Genomic DNA, 17,284 nt, shown 5'->3' on the forward strand with positions numbered 1-17,284 from the left:
GGTTCACATGGATCACCCTCTTGGGGCTCCTGCTTGTGCCCAGGTCCACCAGGTAGGTGACCTGACTCTTCCTTTCTAGCACTGGGTAAGGGCCACTCCATTTGTCCTGGAGTGCCCTGGGAGCCACAGGCTCCAGAACCCAGACTTTCTGCCCTGGTTGGAACTCAACCAGTGCAGCCTTTTGGTCATACCAAAACTTCTGGAGCTGTTGGCTGGCCTCAAGGTTTTTGGTTGCCTTTTCCATGTACTCTGCCATTCTAGAGCGAAGGCCAAGTACATAGTCCACTATGTCCTGTTTAGGCTCATGGAGAGGTCTCTCCCAGCCTTCTTTAACAAGGGCAAGTGGTCCCCTTACAGGATGACCAAACAGAAGTTCAAAGGGTGAGAATCCTACTCCCTTCTGTGGCACCTCTCTGTAAGCGAAAAGCAGACATGGCAAGAGGACATCCCATCTCCTTTTGAGTTTTTCTGGGAGCCCCATGATCATGCCCTTTAATGTCTTGTTGAATCTCTCAACTAAGCCATTAGTTTGTGGATGGTATGGTGTAGTGAATTTATAAGTCACCCCACACTCATTCCACATGTGCTTTAGGTATGCTGACATGAAGTTGGTACCTCTGTCAGACACCACCTCCTTAGGGAAACCCACTCTGGTAAAGATACCAATGAGGGCCTTGGCTACTGCAGGGGCAGTAGTCGACCTAAGGGGAATAGCTTCAGGATACCTGGTAGCATGATCCACTACTACCAGGATATACATATTTCCTGAGGCTGTGGGAGGTTCTAGTGGACCAACTATGTCCACACCCACTCTTTCAAAGGGCACCCCCACCACTGGAAGTGGAATGAGGGGGGCCTTTGGATGCCCACCTGTCTTACCACTGGCTTGACAGGTGGGGCAGGAGAGGCAAAACTCCTTAACCATGTTGGACATATTGGGCCAGTAGAAGTGGTTGACTAACCTCTCCCACGTCTTGGTTTGTCCCAAATGTCCAGCAAGGGGAATGTCATGGGCCAATGTTAGGATGAACTTCCTGAACAGCTGAGGCACTACCACTCTCCTAGTGGCACCAGGTTTGGGGTCTCTGGCCTCAGTGTACAGGAGTCCATCTTCCCAATAGACCCTATGCGTTCCATTTTTCTTGCCTTTGGACTCTTCAGCAGCTTGCTGCCTAAGGCCTTCAAGAGAGGGACAGGTTTCTTGTCCCTTACACAGCTCCTCCCTTGAGGGTCCCCCTGGGCCTAAGAGCTCAACCTGATAAGGTTCAAGCTCCAAAGGCTCAGTTCCCTCAGAGGGCAGAACTTCTTCCTGAGAAGAGAGGTTCCCTTTCTTTTGCTGTGTTGCAGTTGGTTTCCCAACTGACTTTCCTGTTCTCTTGGTAGGCTGGGCCATTCTTCCAGACTCCAGCTCTACTTGTTCACCCTGTGCCTTGCACTGTGCTCTTGTTTTCACACACACCAGTTCAGGGATACCCAGCATTGCTGCATGGGTTTTTAGTTCTACCTCAGCCCATGCTGAGGACTCCAGGTCATTTCCAAGCAGACAGTCCACTGGGATATTTGAGGAGACCACCACCTGTTTCAGGCCATTGACCCCTCCCCATTCTAAAGTAACCATTGCCATGGGATGTACTTTTCTCTGATTGTCAGCGTTGGTGACTGTGTAAGTTTTTCCAGTCAGGTATTGGCCAGGGGAAACCAGTTTCTCTGTCACCATGGTGACACTGGCACCTGTATCCCTCAGGCCCTCTATTCTAGTCCCATTAATTAAGAGTTGCTGTCTGTATTTTTGCATGTTAGGCGGCCAGACAGCTAGTGTGGCTAAATCCACCCCACCCTCAGAAACTAGAGTAGCTTCAGTGTGGACCCTGATTTGCTCTGGGCACACTGTTGATCCCACTTGGAGACTAGCCATACCAGTGTTACCTGGATGGGAGTTTGGAGTGGAACCTTTCTTGGGACAGGCCTTGTCTCCAGTTTGGTGTCCATGCTGTTTACAGCTATGACACCAGGCCTTTTTGGGATCAAAGTTTTTACCCTTGTACCCATTGTTTTGTGAAGAGGCTCTGGGCCCACCCTCCTGTGCAGGTTTTTGGGGGCCTGTAGAAGACTCTTTACTATTTTTAGTTTTGGTTGTCTCATCACCCTTCCCCTGGGGAGTCTTTGTGACCCCTTTCTTTTGGTCACCCCCTGTTGAAGTCTTGGACACCCTTGTCTTGACCCAATGGTCCGCCTTCTTTCCCAATTCTTGGGGAGAAATTGGTCCTAGGTCTACCAGATGCTGATGCAGTTTATCATTGAAACAATTACTTAACAGGTGTTCTTTCACAAATAAATTGTACAGCCCATCATAATTACTTACACCACTGCCTTGAATCCAACCATCTAGTGTTTTCACTGAGTAGTCAACAAAGTCAACCCAGGTCTGGCTCGAGGATTTTTGAGCCCCCCTGAACCTAATCCTGTACTCCTCAGTGGAGAATCCAAAGCCCTCAATCAGGGTACCCTTCATGAGGTCATAAGATTCTGCATCTGGTCCAGAGAGTGTGAGGAGTCTATCCCTACACTTTCCTGTGAACATTTCCCAAAGGAGAGCACCCCAGTGAGATCTGTTCACTTTTCTGGTTACACAAGCCCTCTCAAAAGCTGTGAACCATTTGGTGATGTCATCACCATCTTCATATTTAGTTACAATCCCTTTAGGGATTTTCAACATGTCAGGAGAATCTCTGACCCTATTTATGTTGCTGCCACCATTGATGGGTCCTAGGCCCATCTCTTGTCTTTCCCTCTCTATGGCTAGGATCTGTCTTTCCAAAGCCAATCTTTTGGCCATCCTGGCTAACTGGATGTCCTCTTCACTGGGGCTATCCTCAGTGATTTCAGAGGTGTTGGTCTCTCCTGTGAGGGAACCAGCATCTCTGACTATTATTTTTGGAGTCAGGGTTTGAGGGACCCTGTTCTCCCTAGATAGGACTGGTAGGGGGGAATTTTCCTCCAAGTCACTATCCTCTTCCTCTGAGTTGCCACCCTCAGAGGGGTTGGCCTTTTCAAACTCTGCCAAAAGCTCCTGGAGCTGTATTTTGGTAGGTTTGGGGCCCATTGTTATTTTCTTTATTTTACAGAGTGACCTTAGCTCCCTCATCTTAAGATGGAGGTAAGGTGTGGTGTCGAGTTCCACCACAGTCACATCTGTGCTAGACATTTTGCTTCTAAAAGTTGGAATACTTTTTAAGAATCTACAACTGGTTCTAGAATCTAATTCAAACTTTTACAAACTTTTAAACTCTAAAAGAAATGCTAAACAGGATCTAACACAAGGCCCTAGCAGGTCTTTTAAGAATTTAGAAAACTTTTCAAATTGCAAAAATCAATTTCTAATGACAATTTTGGAATTTGTCGTGTGATCAGGTATTGGCTGAGTAGTCCAGCAAATGCAAAGTCTTGTACCCCACCGCTGATCCACCAATGTAGGAAGTTGGCTCTGTATGTGCTATTTCAAAGTAAGGAATAGCATGCACAGAGTCCAAGGGTTCCCCTTAGAGGTAAAATAGTGGTAAAAATAGATAATACTAATGCTCTATTTTGTGGTAGTGTGGTCGAGCAGTAGGCTTATCCAAGGAGTAGTGTTAAGCATTTGTTGTACATACACATAGACAATAAATGAGGTACACACACTCAGAGACAAATCCAGCCAATAGGTTTTGTTATAGAAAAATATCTTTTCTTAGTTTATTTTAAGAACCACAGGTTCAAATTCTACATGTAATATCTCATTTGAAAGGTATTGCAGGTAAGTACTTTAGGAACTTTAAATCATAAAAATTGCATGTATACTTTACAAGTTATTGACAAATAGCTGTTTTAAAAGTGGACACTTAGTGCAATTTTCACAGTTCCTGGGGGAGGTAAGTTTTGGTTAGTTTTACCAGGTAAGTAAGACACTTACAGGGTTCAGTTCTTGGTCCAAGGTAGCCCACCGTTGGGGGTTCAGAGCAACCCCAAAGTCACCACACCAGCAGCTCAGGGCCGGTCAGGTGCAGAGTTCAAAGTGGTGCCCAAAACGCATAGGCTAGAATGGAGAGAAGGGGGTGCCCCGGTTCCGGTCTGCTTGCAGGTAAGTACCCGCGTCTTCGGAGGGCAGACCAGGGGGGTTTTGTAGGGCACCGGGGGGGACACAAGCCCACACAGAAATTTCACCCTCAGCGGCGCGGGGGCGGCCGGGTGCAGTGTAGAAACAAGCGTCGGGTTCGCAATGTTAGTCTATGAGAGATCTCGGGATCTCTTCAGCGCTGCAGGCAGGCAAGGGGGGGGTTCCTCGGGGAAACCTCCACTTGGGCAAGGGAGAGGGACTCCTGGGGGTCACTTCTCCAGTGAAAGTCCGGTCCTGGGGGCTGCGGGTGCAGGGTCTCTCCCAGGCGTCGGGACTTTGGATTCAAAGAGTCGCGGTCAGGGGAAGCCTCGGGATTCCCTCTGCAGGCGGCGCTGTGGGGGCTCAGGGGGGACAGGTTTTGGTACTCACAGTATCAGAGTAGTCCTGGGGTCCCTCCTGAGGTGTTGGATCTCCACCAGCCGAGTCGGGGTCGCCGGGTGCAGTGTTGCAAGTCTCACGCTTCTTGCGGGGAGCTGCAGGGATCTTTCAAGGCTGCTGGAAACAAAGTTGCAGCCTTTCTTGGAGCAGGTCCGCTGTCCTCAGGAGTTTCTTGTCTTTTCGAAGCAGGGGCAGTCCTCAGAGGATGTCGAGGTCGCTGGTCCCTTTGGAAGGCGTCGCTGGAGCAGGATCTTTGGAAGGCAGGAGACAGGCCGGTGAGTTTCTGGAGCCAAGGCAGTTGTCGTCTTCTGGTCTTCCTCTGCAGGGGTTTTCAGCTAGGCAGTCCTTCTTCTTGTAGTTGCAGGAATCTAATTTTCTAGGGTTCAGGGTAGCCCTTAAATACTAAATTTAAGGGCGTGTTTAGGTCTGGGGGGTTAGTAGCCAATGGCTACTAGCCCTGAGGGTGGGTACACCCTCTTTGTGCCTCCTCCCAAGGGGAGGGGGTCACAATCCTAACCCTATTGGGGGAATCCTCCATCTGCAAGATGGAGGATTTCTAAAAGTCAGAGTCACCTCAGCTCAGGACACCTTAGGGGCTGTCCTGACTGGCCAGTGACTCCTCCTTGTTGCTTTCTTTGTTCCCTCCAGCCTTGCCGCCAAAAGTGGGGGCCGTGGCCGGAGGGGACGGGCAACTCCACTAAGCTGGAGTGCCCTGCTGGGCTGTGACAAAGGGGTGAGCCTTTGAGGCTCACCGCCAGGTGTTACAGCTCCTGCCTGGGGGAGGTGTTAGCATCTCCACCCAGTGCAGGCTTTGTTACTGGCCTCAGAGTGACAAAGGCACTCTCCCCATGGGGCCAGCAACATGTCTCTGGTGTGGCAGGCTGCTGGAACTAGTCAGCCTACACAGACAGTCGGTTAAGTTTCAGGGGGCACCTCTAAGGTGCCCTCTGGGGTGTATTTTGCAATAAAATGTACACTGGCATCAGTGTGCATTTATTGTGCTGAGAAGTTTGATACCAAACTTCCCAGTTTTCAGTGTAGCCATTATGGTGCTGTGGAGTTCGTGTTTGACAGACTCCCAGACCATATACTCTTATGGCTACCCTGCACTTACAATGTCTAAGGTTTTGTTTAGACACTGTAGGGGTACCATGCTCATGCACTGGTACCCTCACCTATGGTATAGTGCACCCTGCCTTAGGGCTGTAAGGCCTGCTAGAGGGGTGTCTTACCTATACTGCATAGGCAGTGAGAGGCTGGCATGGCACCCTGAGGGGAGTGCCATGTCGACTTACTCGTTTTGTCCTCACTAGCACACACAAGCTGGCAAGCAGTGTGTCTGTGCTGAGTGAGAGGTCTCCAGGGTGGCATAAGACATGCTGCAGCCCTTAGAGACCTTCCTTGGCATCAGGGCCCTTGGTACTAGAAGTACCAGTTACAAGGGACTTATCTGGATGCCAGGGTCTGCCAATTGTGGATACAAAAGTACAGGTTAGGGAAAGAACACTGGTGCTGGGGCCTGGTTAGCAGGCCTCAGCACACTTTCAATTGTAAACATAGCATCAGCAAAGGCAAAAAGTCAGGGGGCAACCATGCCAAGGAGGCATTTCCTTACACTCACATACTCCTGCGAGTTTACAGAAATGCACTGAGTGGCCTTACAAAGTCCTGAGCCTTCAAAGTAATCCATGTGTAGCCTAACATACTCTTGTGCATTCACAGAAATGCACTGAGTGTCCTTACAAAGTCCTGAGCCTTCAAAGTAATCCAATGTGTAGCCTCACATCAAAGTAATCCAAAATGTAGCCTCACACACTCCTGCGAGTTTACAGAAATGCACCGTGTGCTCTTATTCATCCTGTGAATTCTCGGCAGTAGTAAGTCGAATGGCAACTTTACACTCATAGGAAGAGTGAGGCACTAATGCAGGGCACTGACGCGGAATGAATGTATCCTGGCATACAAAGTTCCACGTAAGTACACAAATAAGACAAATCTTTAGTTAATTTACGAAAAGGCCTTATTTTGCTGCAAAAGGAGCTCAGTGATTCTGGAACACTTTCAAACTTATTATAGGGGCATTTCACTGTTAATTTAAAAAGACTCAAGGGCTCAGTCGCTTTCATTCTGCAGGACCAGACTCAAACTTTACGAGCACTGCCAAGGAACGAAAAGCAGTTTAGAAAAATATCAGATGCTATTGGGATTTTTTGTTTTTCAAAATTCTGCCACTCAGGCTTCAACATTCGTGAAAAACGCCGGTTTTTCAATACCGCTTTGGATTTCCACATCACTGAGGTTTCATTCATGAAAGTCTGGCATAACAGACGTTGGCCAGTTTCCCTGAATTCCACACACCGGAGACATTTCTAGCATAATCATAACTTTAATGAACAACTTTTTTGTAGATTATTATGAGTAATTTCCTGGTGAAGTACCAACAGAGTAGGAAATAATTTAAGTAGATGGGGAGGGGGTAAGTTTAGTTATTTAATGAACTGAAGTGTTTTAAACTGCAGTGGTATGGTTCGTAATATCCACCTTGTTCAGTAGGACAATTCACAATATTGTCACTAGTGTCGGTAACAAAGTGCCCTAGACCCAGAAAACCTTAATGAAAAAATGCTGGAGGCTATAAGGAAATCAGGTATGGAGGTTAAAGGATAAAGTGCACAGAGAGCAGCGTCTGTAGGGATATAGATGACAGGAGCACGAGAAACTCAAGGTACGCGCAGCACGAAACGCGTAGCACGAAACGCGCAAGGCACAGGGCACTCGTGATACCTTATCATAGTAGTAGCGCAGGGCCCGGCTCAGCTTGTCGTAGTTCATGTTAGTCTTGTTCTTGCGCAGCCCCCAGAGGCGGGCCACCTCCTCGGCATCCACCAGCTTGAACTCGCCGTCGTTGGACGTCCAGGAAATAAGATGCTCGTTACTCTGCTCCTCCAACAGCTGAAGGAGAAACTGCCATAGAGTGACCGAGGGGTCCATCGCTGTAAGAGAAAAAAAGGGAACCCTTAAGGTAAGAGATGGAGATGCATCCAAGTAATGTGATGTCTCAGAGCTAAAAACACCACAGCAGTGGACACCCACTCTAATCAACTACAGGAAATCTCAGCAGAGGCAAAACTAGAGGGTGGCTACAAACACTGAACTCGGATGTTCATGCAACACCATTGATTAATGCTGCCTGTTTTGTCCATGTGTGTTTCTATGTATGTAAGCATGTGTTCACTATTAAAAAAACAAAGATTAAAGTGAAGTTATGGTTAGCTTTGCTCATTTTAAAATGTTTACAGTCAACTTATGGTCACAAATGAAAACCCCCAAAAAATTGATGTTCATAAGTTATTGTTAGGACCAAAAACCATTACTAGCACATCAGTCATGCAAATCAGGAACTCCCACCTGTCCCATCCTTGACCCAAAAGTATCATGGCACTTGGTGTCAAAGGCCACGGAGAGATCTAGGAGGACAAGTACGTCAACACCGCCCTGGTCCAGAATAGTTTGCAGTTTACTTTGGACAGCGGGTAGGGAAACCTATGTTCCGTGTTGTGATAGGAAACCCAACTGAGCTGCATGATGCAATGGGATGTTCCATAGATACTGATAGTTTTGTTCATTATCCTTTTCTCCGGGAAACTTAGCACAAAAAGTCAAGAGAGATGCTGATCTAGAATTGCTTAAGACCACATTGTCCGCTGTAGTCTTCTCCAGCAGCCTTAGAGTGCAGGTCTTTTTCCAGAGAGTAGCGAGCAGGCCAGCTTCAAAGAAAGGCACTGTCTAGGTTACAGTGTACGGCAACTGTGCTGTTACTTGAAGAGGGACCGATAGAGGTCATAGTTTCTCTAGAGAACCTGATTTGATAGCTTCTATTGTTTACATGTGGATAAATGGTCTGCAACCAGACAAGGTGTGCATGGTTTCAAGGATCTCTGATGAAACAGTAGTGGGGAAAATAGTCCTAAGAGGGGAACTAGCAGAAAAAGACTGGTAAAGAAGATTGATCTAATCTCTGAAAAATGAGGCTAGAGATTTGCAAAGCCTGGAAAATTGAGCACCAATGGGATTATGAAACTCTTTAAATACGCTAAATATTTCTTGAAGTGCATTACTGTCTCTAAGAAGCCCAACCTGTGGTCCGGGGCCCACTGGTGGTCCGCAAAGCCTTCTCAGGGGGTCCTCAACTGCTTAGAATTTGAATAATATTAGCAGATTAGGTCCCCAGCTTTTAGTAATGACTCAGTGGAGGGGGGGGGGGGAGAGGCCCCAGATTCCAATAATAATTCCGAGGGGGTCCCTGGGTTCCAGTAATGATAAAGTGGGGTTCCGCAGAAGTCAAAAGGTTGGGAACCACAGGTATGGAACTGAGAACGGGTCTCGCCATAGTTCTTTTCAATACCCTTTCAGAGCAGCAGTGTCAATAGCCTTGGCTCCTGGCCCATGCACCAGGTGCCAGGCCCCATCAAGCTTCAAACCAAGGCGTTCTGTAGGGGAGAGGGTCCATGAATACTATGGGACTGAATGGAGGGGAACCATAGGACCCCCGAGAAGCAAAGGCCCTGCTTTGTCCACAGCAGGGACTATCCAAGCACTGAGATTTTTAATGGTATGTTGTACATCTTTTGTGCAATCACACAGCAAAGATTCTAGTCCTCCATTCAAAGTGGCAGCATCAGTTTGATAGAACCACCACCTAAGTTGAGTGAGCAAGGCGTGGGTAACTGTCAGGAAGTCTTTTTATAGTTCTGGGAGAACGATGCGGCAACGTAGTAAGACCAGGAGACCTGAAGCTAAAGATCAGATATAGAATTCTCCAAAGTGAAATGCAAAATGAGTTTAGTAATCACCCAACACGATCTATGGATCAGAACAAAAGTCTTGTCCAGTCTACAGATACACTGTGCTCTACCCTGTTTTACTCTTGACTTTTAAGTACATTTCCAAATAAAAAGAACGCATGGGTGGCAGCAAAACAAAGCGAGTGGTTTCAAATAAAAATATTTTTTTCTGGTTTACCACACAAATGTTTGCAGCAGGATTAAAAGCTTCTATTCTGCACTTGAAGAAATATTTTTACTGCCATCTTACAAAAATAGTTAGACCCCCCCCCCTTGCAGCAGGTTCATTCTCACCAAGCACTCAAGTATCTAAGGTTTAGAGTGCAGAAGGTGAAGATGTCCCGAGTGACACCTACACGCATCATAGCTACATCGAACTACTTCCTGGTATCCAGAGCTCATAACGTGGACATTTTACATGCGAGTTCTACCAAAGTCGAGGACTACACTAAAAAACATCACAGGGTGCAAAGGGCCATAAAGATTTAGATTTGATGAGCTCTGGGGGCGCCAATACCTTAGAATCAGAGAGACTAACCTTGGATCCTGGAGCAGACTTGGTTTTAATAGCGGTTAACTACACTCTGAATATCTGAAAAGAATAACAATTACCCGAGAGGAGGCGGCCCTCTGAGGAGCCTCTCATTTTCAAACCCTTCTCTCCAGACATGAAGGGTGGACCTGTTCTGAAACAGCATCCGAGGGCTTTAATTCGGTTTATTTCTTTTAAAAAGTTTTGGTTCTGCTGAAATGTCACCGAGAGGCCATGTCAGAGCACTATGAGGATATGAATAGTCGCGATAGCAAGATCTGAAGTACAGAAAGAAAACAAGAGAGTGAAACAGCTGAGCATTGGGGACCGAATGAACAGAAAACTGAGGCAATAATTCTTCAGAGTTAAAGAATGGAAGAACTAAGGGAGCTTCGAGCCTGCAGCACCGGCCAGCGACAGGCGCCGCACGCACGTCACACATAATGATGGCCACTTTTTCTTGGAACAGCATGTATCTGCATGAACAAAAAGGGGAAGAGAGCCTATTTAAGAGGGGAAAATCTTAAAATTTTGAACAAAAGGATGACATGAAACTGCAAGCTTTTTTTTATAGAAATGAAAGTAAAAACCAAAGTTGCCATGGGGCAGGAAATGCAAATTTCGACTCAGAGGAACAAATTAACTTGTGGTTCAAGACATAGCCCTGCAAATAAGGATGTCGTAATCATACAGGCATTAAAAAATGATTAACTCTGAAAATAACAGTGTCTTCTGACTCCCTCCCTCTCTCAAGAAAAGGAACTAGCGTTCGCCCAGGGCCCAGAACTTTAAATACACATCCTCATGTCCCAAATGGAGGCTCTTTGGTTCATAGAAAGCTAGTAAAAAGTTGAAAAAGTTGCATCCGCAATATTATGACCTTGCAATGGGACTGGCATGGGAGCGATAACCGAGATGGCTTTCTGCACACTGGGTATATTTCTGCTGCTATGAAAGGTTTGTTAGCAAGGGTTGGGATCCGAGAGTGGGCAGGCTATGTCCCAAGGAGAGGTTTGCTAGGGGGAACGCTAGGCTTTGCGGCAACTGGTGTGGATGCATTGTACTAGGGTCTAAAGTTGTGCACAGTTTCTTCGAAAAGATAAGCTGTGTGCACTTCATGAGACTACAGAACAAGAAAAAGTTGGTGAGAAGACCGAGGCTATTCGGGAGTGATCCCAAAGGCTGGGGTTAAAATGATATATTTGGCAATTGACTGAGTTCATTTGTGAGAAGACATCTGTGGCGACCACTGCAAAGTCAGCCTATTCTGCTGCTGATCATCCACCACTGAGGAACAGGCCACAAGTGGATGGGTCTCCAATATATTTCTAACTGAAACGTTTTGAGCTGACTGCCGGAAGGAAGAAATTGTCTGCAAATTATCTGGTGGCAAACCTTCTACAGTTTGATGTCCCGCACCACACATGTTCTTTCATGCGCTGAGCACTCGTGGTCTGGGACACTAGTGGCCATGTGGAACACTCCTTCACTGCTAAAGAAACTAAAGCGAGAGCCTTACTATTCAAGGCGCTTGGGAAGGAGTCTCTGCATCTTGGAAATTGACAAAGTGGACACCATCAGTTACTGAGAGTTTGGTAAGGCCGGAAGACCTAGTCCGATTTCTTGGAATTACTTACAATAAGACAGCCTTGTTCACAACCTGCGGATCTGACAGAAAGCCAGGGAACTCGTTTGTTATATTAATTCCATGAATTGACTTGGACGGCTGTACCGCTAGCCAAAAGCCGAAAAAAAAACATGCCCAACTAAAGCCTCTTATGGCCTTAAAGCTACAGATTCAGTACAACAGTTCGAGGTGGAAGAAACCAGATTTTGAAAATGTGCTTATCTGTATTGGGAAGGATGCTTCCGCAATAAATTAAAAACCACTATTCCATGATGATATTGTGTGAGCGCAAGATGATACAAGTAGTCTAATTGTAGGGAGTAGGATCTAAGCTTAGACCGGCCACACTTCGGCTCCAGGAACAGGTGCTAGTGTTGCCTGATTTGTCGGTGCCACGAAAGCCTTGAATGCGTTCATAGTAGGGAAGTCTGGTGAATGTATTTGTTGTGTGTGAGGAGGGTCACCTGCACAGAACTGGAGGGAACCCTCTGGGCACTGAATCATGCAACAGAGATAATGATAAAAAGGAAAGACGGTAGAAAGACCACATGATAACCAACAGTGATAGTGGAGGCGGCCGAGGACAAGGAACCTTGTTGCAGGACGCGTTTGACTTTTGTCAAGGCAGTGCTATCATTCGTGTAGTAGTGCAACACTGTCCCCTATCCAGACCTTGGCAAGCCAGATGCTGAGCAGGTATAACAGGATTATAAAGTGTATACTGTATGAGAAGCCTTGAAAGATGCACACGGTGGACAGAGATGTGCTCCAGTCAGGTCCCAGCAACCTTGATGCTGAAGCCAAGTGTGACAGCAGGCGAGAGGTGCACTCTGTTGTTTAGCCAGCAAGGTCGATGGGAAAAGTTGGGGGTTGAGCTGTAGAGCCAGTGATGAGCTCAGATTGTTTCACAGTAACCCCTTTGCAGCAGCTTCGTGTACTAGAAGGTGATGGGGAAGCTTGCATCCACACAAATCCAAGCCTTGCTTTACAGTTACTCTTGGAGGAGTGACTGAGTATTACTGCCGAGAGGATGTAGTGCTCCCGAAGGGATAGGCAAGACTCAAACACAGGAAGGCATAGTCCAACACCTTCAACACATACTAGAGAAAGTCTATAAGGACTTATGCCCCAAAGTGTCAAAACAACGCAGCGTGAGAACGCAAATTGCAACAACACTAGCTCCCACAACAAGGCCTAGTTCTTGAATACATGAATACATGCATAACCACACATTTAAGAATTGGAAAGAAGTACAGCCTATAAATACAATTACAATTACTACACAGACCCCCTACAGAAAGCTAGAGAGACAAAAGAAGCACAGGGCATAGATGTGGATTCTCTAGCCTGCAAGAAAGGGCAATGCGTGAAGAGAGAGGAAGGTGGTATCAATGTTCCGGACCACGAAGGAATATGAGCAAACTCAGGACAAAGTAGGTATGATGGCTAAAGAGCACCATGCCCCAAAGAAGTGGGTGTTCACGACTAGGGTGAGGAGATCACAGTCAAAAGTTAAAGAGCGAGTCCATGAAGACAGCCAAGAACTGGAGATAGTAAAGTTGTATGACAGGAAGAGGACCTTAACGTATGACAGAAAAGATGCAACATACATGGGTACAAATCTGTGAATTCTGCATAATGTCGAAGTAGAAGATCAAATGTGTTAAAAAAGACACACAGGTGAACAGAAACTGAGGCACAAAGTTCAAATATAATTGTATAGTGGTCGAAAAGGTAAGACGAAAACGACTATATCCAACAGTGAAAAGTTGGACTTCAGTTACTGAAACAAAAGTAAAACAGCGATTATTAAATTACAGTAATTAATCACAAACCTTAAGTTTCAAGTACATGAAAGTGGTGAGATGGAGGGAAACCAAAGGAAAGGAAATAATGCATGCGCATGCGGGGGGCGGTGGTAAGTGCAGCTGATGCAGTGGGGGGCGGTGGTAAGTGCAGCTGATGCAGTGGGGGGCGGTGGTAAGTGCAGCTGATGCAGTGGGGGGCGGTGGTAAGTGCAGCTGATGCAGTGGGGGGCGGTGGTAAGTGCAGCTGATGCAGCGGGGGCGGTGGTAAGTGCAGCTGATGCAGCGGGGGCGGTGGTAAGCGCAGCTGATGCAGTGGGGGGCGGTGGTAAGCGCAGCTGATGCAGTGGTAGCGGGCTGCTGTCGAAGTCTTCACCGGTGACAGTCAAGAAAGGAAATGCTCATAAATAGTAGGAGTGGGTGAAGAAATAGAGAAACTGAGCTGTGAGTCATCTGCCTAAAAGGGAGAAAGAAAGCTAAGACTAGAGAGGAAGCGAACTGAGGAAGAGGAATCCTGGAAGGCAGAAAGGGACCAAGATCACACCCTTGGGGACACCAAGAAAGCAGACAAGACAAAGGGATTCAGATTAAGCGTCTCTCAAAGGAGAATAGTGTGAATGAGAAGAACAGCAGTCAAGGAACACAAGCCAAATCCAACCAAACGATGGCACAGAATAATTCCAAAACCAAGACAATGAACGCCTTCTCTTGGAATGGAATTGCTCTAAGGCATTGTAAGGAACAAGCTGTTCCACAGACACCGCTAGTCAACGGTACCACTTTATAAAGTAAAAAGTCTACATTAAAGGATAATTGGTTCACTGAAAAACAACAGAAACGGAATTCATAATGGTCAAGAAAGAAAAGAACTGAGGAACATATCGCTTGACGTCCCGCAAACTGGGCCGGAGGTAACACAGGAAGGATGTACTCAGTGGTGGTGACTTGGATCATCAGCTACTCAAACATGATCATTCTGTTTGTATCATCCATAAATACTGAAATAATTTACTTTGTAAATAAAGAGTTATTGGTCCTCTGAACTGAAAGAAATAGTAAAATAAACTGAAATTGATTTCGCACACAGGGCCATCGAGGATTCTATCAAACTTCCAATTCTTTCAAATACGGTTATTGCCAAGCGCACTGCGTGAAGCGCTGGGGTTTGACACGGTTAATGCAGAAGCCTCAAGCTCTTTGCTGGTTAAGTGCAGGCCATGAGCTGCTGAGGTTAGCAGTGGTTTGTCATTACAGCAGAGACTCCACATGGCTGTGTGCACTGGAAAGACCTCTAAATTCAGAAGTTATTCATAAGACAAGCAGGGACTTTAACTATGACCCCCACAATCTAGTGCAGACTAGGCCCCATTTTGCACACACAAATTTACTCTTATGATTTGCTTTTCATCATTTACTCCATTTCTGGCTTTCCCCAGTGTAACTCATAAGTTTTTTTTACAAGATTTAGAGAATGACACCCCGACTCCCTAAAGCAAGGGAGCAGTGGTATAGACACTGCACCAGTAAAAGTGTCATGGGCATAGACACCTACCCATATCACAGCCCTCAGTGGTGGGCACTGGTCAAGTTGCCAGGCAGGAGAAGGTGCCAAGGGAGGTAGAGCCTTCGCTAAAGACCACAGCCTTGGGTTAGTCACTTTTGGAGAAACTCAGAGGTCGAAATTTCTCAGGTCAGTTCTCATCAGAAGCGTCTGTGGGCAACCGCAAGGTCATGACTGCTGGAAACACCTGGGCTAGTATGAACTGGACAAGAATGTTAAATTGTTTTGATTTGTGAATGGAATAGGGGGATGCTTCAGCCAACTTACCCAGTGCTAATAATAGGCTCAAACTGATGCTTTGCTTTTGGAGCTAAAACTCGCATCACCCTTACAAGTTAGTACAAAGTAAAGCACTGTCTGCAATACATGATCTCTGCTATCCAAATATCAGGAAAAACACGTTCAACCTACTGTAGATTTAAGTCTCTGCACAGGAGGACTTACTTTTATGATACATTTCCTTGGCTTAATAAAAACCCTGCAAACTCATTAATACAAAACTATATATGAGTGAGAAGCAGCTTGATCAAAGTCAATGTGTTGCACAAAGAAGCTGCTGGATTGGGAGCTCGTGAAAACAAAATAGATAAATAAATCAGCAGAAGTACAACTAAAAGCCAAATATTAATGAAGCATTCAGGTCAGTGGGAAAAAAGACGGAGTGGTGGGTAAGAAAATGGAAAAAACGTGCTATAACGCAGCCAGCGTTGAACGCGCCGTAGCCATTTTTAAGCCATATTGCACAGGAGCCCACAAAGCATGTTAAAAAAAAAAAAACAGCGTGGAGTTTTTTGGGAGGGTGGCAGGAAACATGAAGGAAGAGGGTGGAGTGGTGTGGGACCACGGACGGACAGCAGGAGGAGGTTGGGGGAAAAAAGTAGCTCAGGTAATGAAAGCAGCAAATGAACCCTCCAAAAGGAAGCAGTACTTGGTTCATGCTCCAGAGAAAACAGTAATACACGAAGGGAGACAGGAAATCACACAAATAGTAAGTAATGGGCAGCTGTAAGTCCCTTTTAAGATTTTTTTTTATTTACAAGAGAAATTACAAGCACAGTGCTGCGCTCTGCAGGCAAAACCTAAAATTAACTAGTACTCCTCCCTGTCCACCTACCTGTTTCTTAATTCTTCAACTTTTCCAAAACTCTCATGCGACTGCTGTTCAACCAGCTCGCCCCTACCCATGCTCTCAAATCCGGACTGATTCAGGGTGACTTTCGCCAGGTCCGTGCTAGTGAGATATGCTACGTGCATGTATCCAGCTATCTAGTCTCCTCTTGCTCCCACCTCCGCTGCACACAGCCAGCAACCACACTATGCTTACGACTCTCTCTTCCCAATGTTTCACATAGACAACTATGGTAGTTCTTACATGCTATCTATCCAATCAATTATTCCCTGCTTCCAGCTGCAGTTCCACAAAGATCCATCCTAGGCACTTCCACGTAACCCATGACCCTACCTAGATTAGTTACATCATCATCTCTTTTGTCTTCTCCAATCACATACAGTCACATAATACATACATTGCTCTCCACTTTCGATCCCCTCTGTCCATCTTCAAACAAAACAAGAATTTCCTCACATCCATCAGATACTGGGTACCTCTTTGCTTATTTCATCAAAAGAGATGAAGTCAATTTTCTCACCTCGTCTGCTCCCTCCACCCTGCTTTCTCCCATAGTCTTCCGTCAAATGGCCCAACTGGACTGGGGCGCTTGGCTCAGTTCTACCCAATCGCTTCGACTCCTCCATGCCTCTGCAATAAGGTTCTCATTTCTGACCTTGCAGAAGCTTTGTATTCCACTTGCCATGGCAAAGCATCAAGTGACCTTTCAATGCTGGACTGATAAGCAAGCACGACTACTGCAACAGCATGAAAATCAGACATGTGAGGAATTTCTTCTCTCCTGTCCCTCTTGAGCCCACCAACAAGACCATCAATTTCATCCACAACAAGACAGTCTCCCTACACACACACACACACACACTCCCAAACACTTCACTCCACAGGCAACAAGCCATGCAGGATCTCATCCCAGCATGCAAACAAATACAAAAAAAATTACCAGATATTCTGTCCTGAACACACAACATCACTATCGTAACTCTCACACATCATCACACCAGTGTCTACAATCCGGGCGATAAAATCGAGAAAAGGGGATTCGAAACACAAATTTCTCTCCATCAAGGAGGACGCTGGAATTGACCTGTTTTGCAAATAGTATTACCAAGTACTCAGCTTTGCTGGCAGAAAAGATGTTAAAAGGCTGAAATGGGGCAATATTGCGAATGCTATGCGCATCCCTGCCAATGGATGGGGACTCACAGGACATCCTTGTTTCTCAGTGGATTGTCCAGGAGGTATCTCAAGGAGTCAC

General features: G+C 46.2%; 1 protein-coding gene across 1 annotated transcript in view; it reads right to left on the minus strand.

Moving 5' to 3' along the window:
- Positions 1-17,284, minus strand: part of ELK1 (ETS transcription factor ELK1) — a 101,919-nt gene that overhangs the window by 79,300 nt on the left and 5,335 nt on the right. The window contains exon 2 of the mRNA XM_069209656.1: positions 7,316-7,524. Within this exon, the coding sequence (XP_069065757.1) occupies positions 7,316-7,524 (209 nt within the window). The remainder of the gene's footprint in view (positions 1-7,315; positions 7,525-17,284) is intronic.

This window comes from Pleurodeles waltl, chromosome 10, assembly GCF_031143425.1.
Source record: "Pleurodeles waltl isolate 20211129_DDA chromosome 10, aPleWal1.hap1.20221129, whole genome shotgun sequence".
Classification (NCBI taxonomy): domain Eukaryota; kingdom Metazoa; phylum Chordata; class Amphibia; order Caudata; family Salamandridae; genus Pleurodeles; species Pleurodeles waltl.